General features: G+C 43.6%; 1 protein-coding gene across 3 annotated transcripts in view; it reads left to right on the top strand.

Annotated features, from left to right (window-relative positions):
* kat6a (K(lysine) acetyltransferase 6A) overlaps nucleotides 1-12588 on the top strand; it is a 50319-nt gene that overhangs the window by 18672 nt on the left and 19059 nt on the right. For all 3 annotated transcript variants that reach the window (XM_083784505.1, XM_083784503.1, XM_083784504.1), the window contains exons 3-9: nucleotides 5509-5617; nucleotides 7774-7889; nucleotides 8084-8165; nucleotides 9450-9564; nucleotides 10550-10872; nucleotides 11385-11497; nucleotides 11858-11973. In XM_083784505.1, coding sequence (XP_083640631.1) covers nucleotides 5509-5617; nucleotides 7774-7889; nucleotides 8084-8165; nucleotides 9450-9564; nucleotides 10550-10872; nucleotides 11385-11497; nucleotides 11858-11973 — 974 coding nt within the window. The remainder of the gene's footprint in view (nucleotides 1-5508; nucleotides 5618-7773; nucleotides 7890-8083; nucleotides 8166-9449; nucleotides 9565-10549; nucleotides 10873-11384; nucleotides 11498-11857; nucleotides 11974-12588) is intronic.

Here is a 12588-nt window from a genome sequence, read left to right as displayed (position 1 = left end):
CAGGTACACACACAGGTAGGTACACGGACATTGCTAGATGTAGGAGTGGTTGCACCACTCAAAAAGCTCGGAGGATGATAAATTATATAAAATTAAAAGAAAAAAATCTGTCTTTGTCTATAATATCGTGAAAAATCGTATCGTGAACCTCGTATCGTGATATGAATCGTATCGTGAGTTGAGTGAATCGTTACATGCCTAGGGGAGATGGCTTTACAAGAGCACTATTTCAGAGGTGGAGTGTCTTGCTCAAGGACTCGTAGGCAGGCTAACATCAAGTCTCAAATTAATCTCTGTCTCTGCAAGCCACAGGTGTGAAAAACACACACGATCCCCTTTGCACTCCCCATTACCGTAAATCACTCGTGCAAATCTTTACTGTATACGACTCTCCTGCTCCCATGATATCAACATGTTCAAGCCTAATGCAAATACATCTGCATTGCCTAATTAAAAGGTGACGTAGTTTGACAATGTTGCCAAACCATAGGAAGTCATGTTGGGAGATCACCGGTTTGATTCCCCACAACAGCCAATGTAATGTGTATGCATGATCATCATAGTGTCTGACTCTGGACGAGTGCATTAACCGAACCAGCTCACTCTCCATTAGATAAGGGCATTGGCTGATTTTCAGAAAATATATATAAATGTGTCCTCCCGGGCCATAACCATCTCAAGTCCAGAGGGAGAGCGACAGATGAAGAAGACGGAGGGGGAGAGAAAATGGGTGTCAATGAAACATCCTGATTTTCAACATTAACACTCTTTGTAGACGGGATAATGAGCCATTTGCATCCATAACACTGAGCAGTCGGCAGTGTCCGAAATGTCGCTGAAGGTGTGCTGCAAGAATATTTTTGACTTGAGAAAGTCTGATAATATGAACAATATATACTTCCATTTCCTGTTTTATTTTATCAGTGGTCATGGCATTGTCCCTTTTTTCTAACTTGAGTTTAACTTGAGAAAATATCAGAATATATCATATTGCGGTAATGAGTGTCCGGCAGTAGGAACACAGGACCATCGAAATGGAATGGAAAGGGAATGTGGGTTGCAGTGAACAGAAATGCACACCTACAACATGTGTCCTATTAAAATGTACAGGTTTACTGTCTCCTGTTATCACCTGCCTCCATTCTACACCCACTCCACCTTGTTTGTGCTCCGCCAAACCTACCTCTCTTTCCAGTTTGAGACAGATGTTGCCTCCTCCATTCCCCTGTCTCTGCTCCTGGCCACAAGTCATTGTGAAAGAGTCATCCCTTCCTCTCTAATCTGGCCTCACGTTTCTGTGTGCGTGTGTGTGTGTGTGTGGCATGAATGTGTATTGTATCTAGTGTCTGAGTACACCTGCAGATTAGTCTTTCAGAGACATGATTTATTTGTCAGGGTTTTTCAGGTTCTTCTGCAACCAACAGGCTCATTCATTTCTGAGGGGAAAGGTGTTATCTGTGTGTTGTGTTGCAGTTTCTCGTTGCACCTTTTCTCATATTTGGGTGCATAGTATACGTATGCATTTGTCTCTGTTAACAGTTTCCGTGCTTTGAATGGACTACTCCAGGTTAATGTCGCTGGCATATCGGACATACGCGACTTTTGTTTTATGTGTTTAATCCGCCGCAATGTAAGAAATAAATAGAAAATCCTTCTTCGCCGCGGAGAAAGAGAGTAGGTGCATCTGTTTTGATGAGGTTACCGGAAATCGTCACATGCTGTGGGCTGCTAGGGCTTCTGGGAAATTGCAAACGAATGGGGTTCAACGCCTCATGGAGGAGGGTCCTGTGCTGCGTCTTCCGGGTGTACCAAGATGGCGGGTGGTCCGGCCGTTCATAACAAACGGGGGAAGCTTTTTTCGCTCGATTTTCGCGGATTAAAAGCCCAAATAATTCAGCGTATGCTCTAAAGGTAATACAACAATCTCGGCAGTGAAGGGGGGTTGATTAAAAGTCTGGTAAATCGTTTTCCGCAGTCAAACTGTTAATGTCAGGATACTGGCACTTCAAAACAACTTTGACACAGTACCTTGAATTATTGATATTCGCCTAGATACAATCTTTAATTAACTTTTGATTGAGGCACTGTTAAGCCAAATAGCTGAGGGAGAGATTACACATAATTATTATATTCACATCGAACCAACTTTGACCTTAGTTTATTTGGGAGTTTATGACCTGATGAAGATCCACAGGATCGAAACGTTGTCAGACAAATAAAGAAGTATTGTTTTGTACCTACAGTAATATGGTGTGCGCCGCGGGCTCCATCCATCTGTCAACTGAAGTCTCTTTAACCCAGCACCCACCTGTCCATGTGCGTATTCTACGTCCTCTCAGGCTCTGTGTAGTAGTACTGCCAACTAATATTCCATATTCGAAAGAATATTCAGAAATAAAGAATAACTAAATTAATAAAAAGAAATATGAATAGAAATGCTGTGCGAGTTCTCTTGAGACTCTGGGCCACGTAACGTTAATCGGCGGCCTGTCTCGAGAGATCACATGACCCTCAGTCAGAGGAGGCAGAAGAAGTCTCCCCGTAATCATACGACGGTGCCGTGTGTAAACGAGAGCCCAGTTAAAAGTTAAAATGCGCCGTTGATGCAATGCGTTGTGAGCTTGTAGATTAGTTTTCCCACGCGACACCGGCATACAATGAAGAATAAATCGGCTGCCTCGCACCGCTCCGCCTGCCTTTCAACACGGACTACAGCGACACGGAGGCCTTGGAGGAGTCACTAGGCAGTTTTGACTTTAACTTGCTCCGAGTCGGTATTAGAAAGCTTTTTAATCACACCATGTTAACAGGTCAAGCTGAAACTGATTCATCTGGTCGTGAAGGCAGACAGTTTACAGCGAGACTTGACGACCGACAACGCAATGTAAAAACAATGCATGGATTCTTGTCTCTCGTGGTAAAGCTCCCTATGTGACACATTTTATCTTGTAGCCTACCTTAATTTGATTTAAACCAAAAACAAATGCATTGCTATTGCTTTGATTATTTTCCCTTTCATGTCGAGGTAAGAACTTCTATCACAGCCGCACTCGGCATGTCGTTGGAGCGATGCGTCTCCCTTCTCCAAATAAGTCCTGGGCTTGTATCTAAACTAAACCATTATACATACATTTGGCTATTAAGATAATTATGAATCAATCGATTGATAATTCTCACAAGAGGGCGCATTTCTCAGCACCAACCGCGGCCGATTCAGGACTGGCCCATATAGAGAAAGAAAAGAGTTTTACTGCATATTAGCCTGCAATATTTAAATTAAAAATTTATATAAATTCCAAACCTCATTCAAAACCCACGTGTTTTAAAATGAATATTCAAACGGCCATTCTTCATGGATTTCTACAGTTGTTACCAGTGTTGCCATGTCCGCTTGTTATAAGCGACTTGGGGCTTTTGCAGGTTGTGTTTTTTTGGGCTCGTTTCTAAAGTGTAGTTGCTTATTTAGGCTTGTTCTCTGATGATGTTTAAACCTGTGATTCTGCCAAGCTCACAATGAACGCATTGTGAGCTTGTAGATCTGCTATTCTCTAAGTAGATGCCGATGTATACATAGTCTTTAGAGTATAAATATATAAGTGATAGTAGCTCATTTGTGGAGTGGCTTCTTTATTTTCTTGTTTTTTTTTGTGGCTTTCGCCTTTATTTTATATATTTTATGGAGGGACAGACAGTAGGCTGACAGGAAATGGGGAGAGAGATGGGGGGGAAGACATGCAGTAAAGGCCGTCTGGATCGGGAGTCGAACCCGAGGCACACTGCCAGACTGGATTACCAGCCAAGGTGCCTGGACCACTGAGCCATGGTTCTTTTCATAGACCTGGTTGCTTATTTCTCTCACACAATCTGGCAACACCGTCTGTTACCGTTTGCTGTGTATAACAGCTGGAGAGACGCTTCACAGAGGTTAACGTCCATCAGCCCAGGACATGGCAGCTTATTCCTTTACATATATTTGTGATCGTATTGAACTGTGTTTTTTTCGACTGAACCAGGATGATTCCTCCTCCTTTGTTGCAGTCCAGTCAATCCAGTGCGTCTGTCCACTCATCTCGGTCGGCCTGAAGGACTATTTCTCTGTGGAGCCGCGGTCTCTCCGCCTACTTCTTCTCCAGCTGTTAAACACAGCAGTGTAACAACTGGAAGGACTCCCTTTAAAAAGAAAAAGGGAGATTTAAGACGTTTCATCGTGACGTTGACATGATGACATGCGGCCGAAACGTCTTAAAACACAAATAATACAAACTATGTAAAACTACGCCATCACATAATCAAATGAAATAGTGTGGTTGAAAGAACCGAACTTTATTCCTACAGTGGCTGCCGACCGGAAGCGCTTCGGCGGCCCATACTGAACGCGGAAGTGTTGGCTGCATATAGCCCATTCTGGCAGCACTGTGTAGTGGACACACGAACGCATGCACACCATTTTTGTTCATCTCCTTGGGAGTCAGTCCACATCATCGCTCTTCTTACTGGCAGTCTCTACCAATCTGCCATGCACTCTCACCTCAGAGCTTCTGCCTCTCTTTACAGTGCTCTTCCACCACTGGCTATGTTTATCATCACATGGCGGTGTCGTGCTCCAAAGGTGAAGGGGTGACGTATATCAGGCTTAAAATGTAAATCAATCATCTGAAGGTAATTACACTTAAAAAAGTAAAGAACACCAGACCAATAGTTCTCCAATACTAGTGCAAACGTCTTTATTTAGGTTCCCCATTCCACATACAGACTCACTTTCCAAGGAGTATTGTATAGATTAGATTCTATACAATACTACAGTACATATTGTCTCCTACTGTTCTATACATACAGTAGGAGACAATAGTGTGTGTGTGTGTGTGTGTGTGTGTGTGCGTGTGTGTGTGTGCGTGTGTGTGTGGAAATGCAGCAGTTGAATATAAATATATTGTTTTCCATGGCAACAAATTCCACTTCAAAGCCTTAAAGATAAGACGTGTTAAAACAAATGGGTTTTGGTGACATTAGATCCCAGGCCAGCAGGAATAATGTGGTTCTTCTTCATGACGGGCACCACTGAGCAGCTTCCTGATGAAGTGAACACAGACCTCAACACAGACAATGGTGGCTTTACACCACATGTTGCATGAGTTCTACTCATCACAGAACAAGTCTCGACCTCGAACTGTGTTCATAGTCTTTGTTCTAATGCTGGGACAGAGTTGTTGCTGGTCATGCACAGTGACACATTGTTGTCCTATGCCTTTTTTGTCCAATGCAGATATTAAGTTCACTGACTCTCTCTCCAATTCTTCCTCTGTGTGTAATCACATTTATGTCCCTAACCTCAATCATACCTCTATACCTATTTCATGATTTACATCCCATGTACTTGTACTGTATGTGTGTGTGTATATATATAAAATATATCTCTTGCCATCCTTCTCTGTGTCTTATGCAACAGTACACATATCCCAATTTCTACGGCACTCACTCTGTTGTCTGTCTCTCTCCTGTCCACTCCAGCCGGTTGCAGAGCCCATCCCCATCTGCAGCTTCTGTCTGGGTACAAAGGAGCAGAACCGCGACAAGAAGCCTGAGGAGCTCATCTCCTGTGCCGACTGTGGCAACAGTGGTAAGTGGAGGTTATGACAGATCTGGTAAAACCGCAGCCAGGCTTATGCCACAATCTAAATGATTTATGCCCACATGCTGAGCAAAAAAAAAAAGAGCAAAGGATGTAAATACTGCGGATACAAAATAACCATTCATTGACATAGTGGGTTTTCATGGCATCATCTCAAATTCGCAAGCAATTGCCTACACTACAGTAATGTATGCACTATATCAAGGTTAGAGGTAGCAGTATCTTGTAGCATCACGTGTGTGTGCGCACACGCACGCACACACACGTATATATTTTGTTATTGGATAGACTGTCCTCGGGCTATGGGATGGAAACTATACCGTCTGGGAGATGGGAACTAAAAGCTTTGCTCATATTATAATATTTAATATAATGTTTAATTTGCTCTTATTATAATAATGTAAACATACATCGTATCCTAATTGTGTAAACATAACAAATTGTGCCTGTCTGGGGCGACTGTGGCTCAGGAGGTAGAGCAGGTCATCCAATGGCAATGATCCATGGGTCGGTGGTTCGAATCCTCGAATCCTCCTGTCTACATGTGGAAGTGTCCTTGGGCAAGACATTGAACCCCAAATTGCTCCCGATGTGCTGGTTGGTACCTTACATGGCTTCCGCCGCAATCGGTGTATGAATGTGTGTGTGAATGGGTGAATGTAATGCACATGTAAAGCGCCTTGGATAAAGGCGCTATATAAATGCACCATTTACCATTTATCAATGGTCTGAGAGTGACAGTGTTCCACTTGATTCAACTTGAAGAGAAACTGAAGTGCATTTATATCTATCTAAATAACAGTGATCAAAGCTACTGAAGCAACAAATTAAAGAATGGTTTGATCTTTATTTACACAATCATGCGGTTTGTTGTGTTTGGGTGCTGGAGAATGCATGTCAAAAAGCTCAATTCATAATGGAGGATGGAGGAGGAAAGCAGGCAGAATTTTGAGTATCGGAATGTGGATATTGGAATGAGAATGGAATCGGTCTAACCGGCTCGATTTCTCCGGACTCCTAATCCTTACCTCCTCACTTGACTAAATGTGAAAGTTAGAGTATTGGAATTTGGCTTGTACAAATAAACAGTGGGTAAAGGTAGCTGATGGGGCAACCTCTTTGACTCGAGCAACAAGGCAGCTGCGTTTGCCCATTATCATTTATCGCAGCAACTGAGTTGCAGAGTTGGTACATATGTAGCCCTATAAAGTTTACCAACTGGAGTCCCTCTGCCAAGATGTAGCTATTAAGTTGATCAAAAGTTCTCTCTTTCAGTTTTTCACAAATCATTGAGTCCTCAACTATGTTACTCGAGTTGACTTGCACAGTTGCAGGGCAAACACACCATTTTTGTTGTTTTTGCCAAGACAGAAGGAACTTTCGTTATATTCCCTGCAGCCTCATCTCCTCATTTTTTAATCATGCATGCTAACTGAATTGTAAATCTGATTGTGTGTGTGTGTGTGTGTGTGTGGCTTTTTTGTAATTTGATATGAAGCCAGAAATGAGCCCACAGTGCTTTGTCTAGGATGGTAGTTGTCTCTTCATCAACTATCGCTGCAGGGAAAACATTGCATAATTATGCCACATTGTTCAGTCAGAGATGTCAATTTAGTGTGGATGGCTTCATGCCGGATAGTCTGCCTTCATGTCCTGTAGAGTTGGCTGAGGTTCTGAGGTGTTAGTGCCGGTAACTTTACTTTTAATATACATTTTTAGGTTCTTCCAGAAAAGTTATTGAAGCATGAATGTATGTGCACAGGTGCATTCAATGCGGTCAAAATGTCAGTTTGCTGACCAATGGCAACACCCTTCAACGAAGTAAAGCTAGAAGCAAAGTCACTCTGACACACTATCCTGTGATGAAACTACCTTCCACAGGGCACGAGGGGTCACTGAACGGTTTGAGTACTCTGAAAGTGATGTCATGAACGTTATAAGATGTTATGATGTTATAAACATCACAATTACCAGATCTCAACCCAATGGTGACACCTGTTGGAGATGTTGGACCAACATGTTAGACAGTATACTTTTGCACAGACAATATTCTATACATGTACACGTGTGTACGCCCAGATGCATGTGCCTAGGTAGTAGGTACAGTATGTGAGTCTTGTCTTGTACATTTGTGTCCTCTGCAGGTCACCCGTCCTGCCTCAAGTTCTCCCCTGAGCTCACAGTGCGAGTCAAGGCTCTGTGGTGGCAGTGTATCGAATGCAAGACCTGCAGCAACTGTCAGGATCAGGGCAAGAATGCGGTGAGTCAGAGAGACGATGACATCTATTCTCTTTGTTAATGGACATTCAGACAGATCTGTCCTGAGCTTTTTTCCCTTTGATTTTGCCACATAAATTCCATCTCATCTCTTTCATAATCAGAAATTACAGATTGGATTCGATTATATGTCTTGTTATATCACATTGTTTGAGTTGGTGTATTTCTCCTGCACAGGAGAACATGTTGTTCTGCGACTCCTGTGACCGGGGCTTCCACATGGAGTGTTGTGACCCCCCTCTCACGCGAATGCCAAAAGGTAAGATCTTTTCCTGTGGCCTGCCACTTTAATCTAAGGTAAACACACATTATCATTATTCCTTCCCACCAGGTGGAGATCTTGCCATCGGTTGTGTGTGTGTCTGTCCACTACTTTGTCAACGACAAATATGTAATTTGATTTACTTAATAATTACAGAGCAATCAACCCTCCAAGGCTATTAGACCGGGCACTTGATAATTTCAGATAGGCACAATGGGCGGTACAACAACAAATTGTACAACTCTGTTGTACAATTTGTCCTGTTTGAAATAGATATAATTATAACCGATAACAAAGATACAAATTATGTTTACGTCACAACTCGTCTTAAGTCATGTTGGATTCACATTTCCAATATTCACGCCTTGGTCATCTGACATGTGTTCAAGAGGCTCTTACTGTTGGAAATCTTGTGTAGGTGATATATCTGTCCACAGATCAAAGCACTAGTTTGTCTATATTTTCCAATTTGTCAGAGGTGCAATTTTGATATTATGTGTTGGAAAGTATTATTATTGTTAGAGTATGCCTCCTGGTGGAGATTTACATTAAACTGAGCACACTTTACTTTCTAGTCATTTCTTAAATTAGGATGGACATCAGAGAACTCTGCCTAATGATGAAATCAATAATCACTAAAGTGTGTGTGTGTGTGTGTGTGTGTGTGTGTGTGTGTGTGTGTGTGTGTGTGTGTGTGTGTGTGTGTGTGTGTGTGTGTGTGTGTGTGTGTGCATAACTAGAACTTTAGGCTGGAACATGAAATTAGGATGGTATCAGCATTACATTTTAAAGCAATAGATGTAGGTTTGTTTAGCGCTTGTTTTCTCCACTGTTCTAGCCCATTTATTATTTAGATTTCCACAGACGTGCAGAGATCTCTGAATATCTGGACATACAAGAATAACTCGTGTTTATCTGTCTTTTATTTAATTTGGGATAACACTTATTGCACTAATCACATTTTTGTCATTTATCTCCAGCCATTTCCCTCTATAACATAGCGGCAAAAACAATCTTGTCTCTTGTATTTCTGGAAATGTCTGCTTTAAATGATTGTACTTCTGATATGGCCATGCTTGTATTCACAAAACTAATAAGACAAAAAATATATATATATTCTAATGAAGTGCGTAATACCTTACCATTTTGTCCTAGTGGTACTACCCAACATATGTCATTAGAAGCAGTGATGCACATCTCTAATCCTCTGTCTGTCTCTGTCTCTCTCTCTCATCCCCCCCCCCCCCCCCCCCCTCTGTGTGTGTGTTCTCCCCCTCTCAGGCATGTGGATCTGTCAGATCTGCCAGCCCAGGAAAAAGGGAAAGAAGCTCTTACATGAAAAGGCAGCACAAATCAAACGCCGCTACAGCGCACCACTGGGACGGCCCAAGAACAGGTAAAATGAACTGAAGAACTGGGGCCCATCTAATGGCGTCTTCCTTCACTGTCAGCCTGGCAGACTGCTACCACGGGCCAGAAGGCCACTGTCAGCCTGGCAGACTGCTACCACGGGCCAGAAGGCCACTGTCAGCCTGGCAGACTGCTACCACGGGCCAGAAGGCCACTGTCAGCCTGGCAGACTGCTACCACGGGCCAGAAGGCCACTGTCAGCCTGGCAGACTGCTACACGGGCCAGAAGGCCACTGTCAGCCTAGATAGATAGATAGATAGATAGGTCTGTCTTTCTGTCTGTCTGTCTGTCTAAAAGCTCCAAAGTGTTCATATTTTAAACACAACACAACACAACACACACACACCACACACGCACGCTTTCGCGCCCAGCGAAAGTAGTTTGAGAGCTAGGGAGAGACAGAGCGCTGTGAGCACATTCAAGACAGTTGTATCTCGTGTTGTGTTTATACTGAACTGAAGAAGGTTGCAGTCCCAGTGGCCCAAAGGTGGCTGCCAGTCGACACCACACACACACTTGCCCCCCCCCCCAGCTCAGGAGTGTAGGCTAATAACGGGGAAGAAGTTAGAAGAGTGCGGGTGCCCCGTAGGCTTTTGTTTTTATGTAATCTGTTCATCAGCAGCCGTTATCAGTTGGACACCCAGCAACATTATCTATCATGGATGGATGGACAGACAGACAGTCCATCCATCCATCCATTCATCTCTATTACTACTTTTGTGCCCAACCCAACTTCCCAAGATCAACTGCAAAGAATTCCCTCCCTATCAGTAATGTGATCTATTACATCGCATTAGCCACACTGAACATTTGGTGTTCATATATTCAGAACGGGTAAGGACTAGTACAGTATAATTACTATCGATGTAATTTACAGCAGTAGGAAAGAAGATGAGTGAATAAGTGAAATTCAAAACCATTTATTCCTGTATCTTTTCCCCTCACTCACTCCCCCCTCCCTCCATTTCAGACCGGGTCGGCCCTTCAAAAAGCTGGGCGGGCGTGGCCGGCGGAAGCGTTCCGCCTCCCCCAATTCGTCCTCCAGCTCGTCTTGCGAGGGCTACCCCGGTGACGACCGCCTGCTGTTCTCCCTACGTGAGGACGACGACTCGTCACAGGGGGGAGGCAGTCTGCGCTTCAACAAGAAGACCAAGGGTCTGATCGACGCACTTACCAAGTTTTTTACGCCCTCGCCGGAGGGCCGCAAGGCACGCCAGGAGGTAGTGGACTACTCTCAGCAGTGCCGCATTCGCAAGAAGTCCAGTCGCAAGGGAGAGGGAGACGATCGGACAGGTGAGGGAGGAGTGAGAAATATCTGGTCTTTACGTACATGCATGTTTGTCAAGGGACACTTGCGCTGAGGTATGAAAAAAAATGCTGGCAGTAATTAGATCCTAATTTTTCAATAAATGCTGGCAGTAATTAGATCGTAATTAGCAGTAAATGTGTTAAGATAACAGGGGACAAGGGAGCAAAGGAAGGATGTTGGCATATTGTCTGTATCAGCCGAGCAAAGAGTGTCTATCTACTTGGCAATATGCTAGACCCCTTGGAGATGGATTGATAAGGTGGAGCTGGAGCACCACACCTACTGTCGGCTCCCAGTACTTAACACATGTCTTAGTTAACAAAGCTGTGCTACTCGTATCCTGAGTGGTGGTGACAGGATTGAACCCAGAACCTTGCAATTCAAAGGTGAGTGCTCAGAGACTGAGATACGTGGGGCAGCCTGAGAAACATATGGTATAGTTTTGTCTCATATTGTAGGCCTCGGCCTGTGTTAAAGCCAGCTTTTCTTTCTACAGACAATCAGGATGGCAGCGACTGGCGTGACGATGACGACAAATTGCCGGGTCATGAAAACCTGATGGAGAAAGACATTGAACTGTTCAGACACATCCAGGAGCTGGCACTACAGGTATGCACTTTAAAGATTACAGCAGAAAGATTCGCACAAGATTCGCACACTACATCTCCCGTTACGAGGATTTAACAAACCGTTCTTCAGACTTCTGAGGTTTTGTTATCCATCTGGATTTCTACTGGCGGCTGCTGGCCCAAATTGATTGCATTTTGCTCACACTTGTGCAGGCTACATTTGAAGAGTTGAAATTAGCAAAATAAAATAAAATAAAAAATCGCCCCGATAAATCGCCTAATAACAATATTCGGCGATAAACTCATCCAAATCACGATTGCCGATATATTCGTATCGTCACCCAACCCTGGTCTTGACCCATCTTTTTCTCTGTCTCCCTCTGTCGCTTCCACCTTACAGAAGGTCGGGGTGACGGGCCCCCCAGACCCCCAGATGCGCTGTCCGTCTGTTATTGAGTTTGGCAAGTTTGAGATCCAGACTTGGTACTCATCTCCGTACCCACAAGAGTACAGCCGGTGAGCCCCCACACACACATACATGCAAACATCATTGGTATATTATACCAATTTCAAAGATTTTGAACCCAATACAATGAGAATAAAGCCCTAACCACACCAAAGGGTCACCATGCAACTCCTTGAGTCCAAACGGTTGCAAGGAGTTAACTCTAAAACCGTCTCGACTCTTTGGTGTGGTTTGGGCCATTGAATTTCATGTGTTGAATCACTAGGTCATATCACACCGGAGGGACAACGCTGAAACCCATTTGACCCTTTGGTGTGGTTAGGGCTTAACCCATTCTGAACGGGAACCAATTTTGGTGTTAGCATCACGTTATGCTTTAGCTATTTAAAAATAGCAGATCTACAAGCTCATATCGCGCCACCGAGTGGCGTGATACGAGCTTGTAGGTCTGCTATTTTTGAAAAATCGAAGAACGACTGACATAGAAACATAGCTTTATCAGAAAACTGTCAGGATGTAGAAGACGTTTATAGAATCTGATCTCAGGTCAGAATGGGTTAAGGCCACTGATCACTGTGTACACTGTGTGAGCCTAGATACAAGCAGCAATAGAAGTCAAAAGAAATATAGAAGGCAAAAGAATGACATGCGTGTAACATTTTACA

Source organism: Protomyctophum parallelum, assembly GCF_964188405.1.
Source record: "Protomyctophum parallelum genome assembly, chromosome: 15".
NCBI lineage: Eukaryota > Metazoa > Chordata > Actinopteri > Myctophiformes > Myctophidae > Protomyctophum > Protomyctophum parallelum.
Note: the sequence above shows the minus strand (reverse complement) of the source record. Positions and strands in the feature narration are given on the sequence as shown.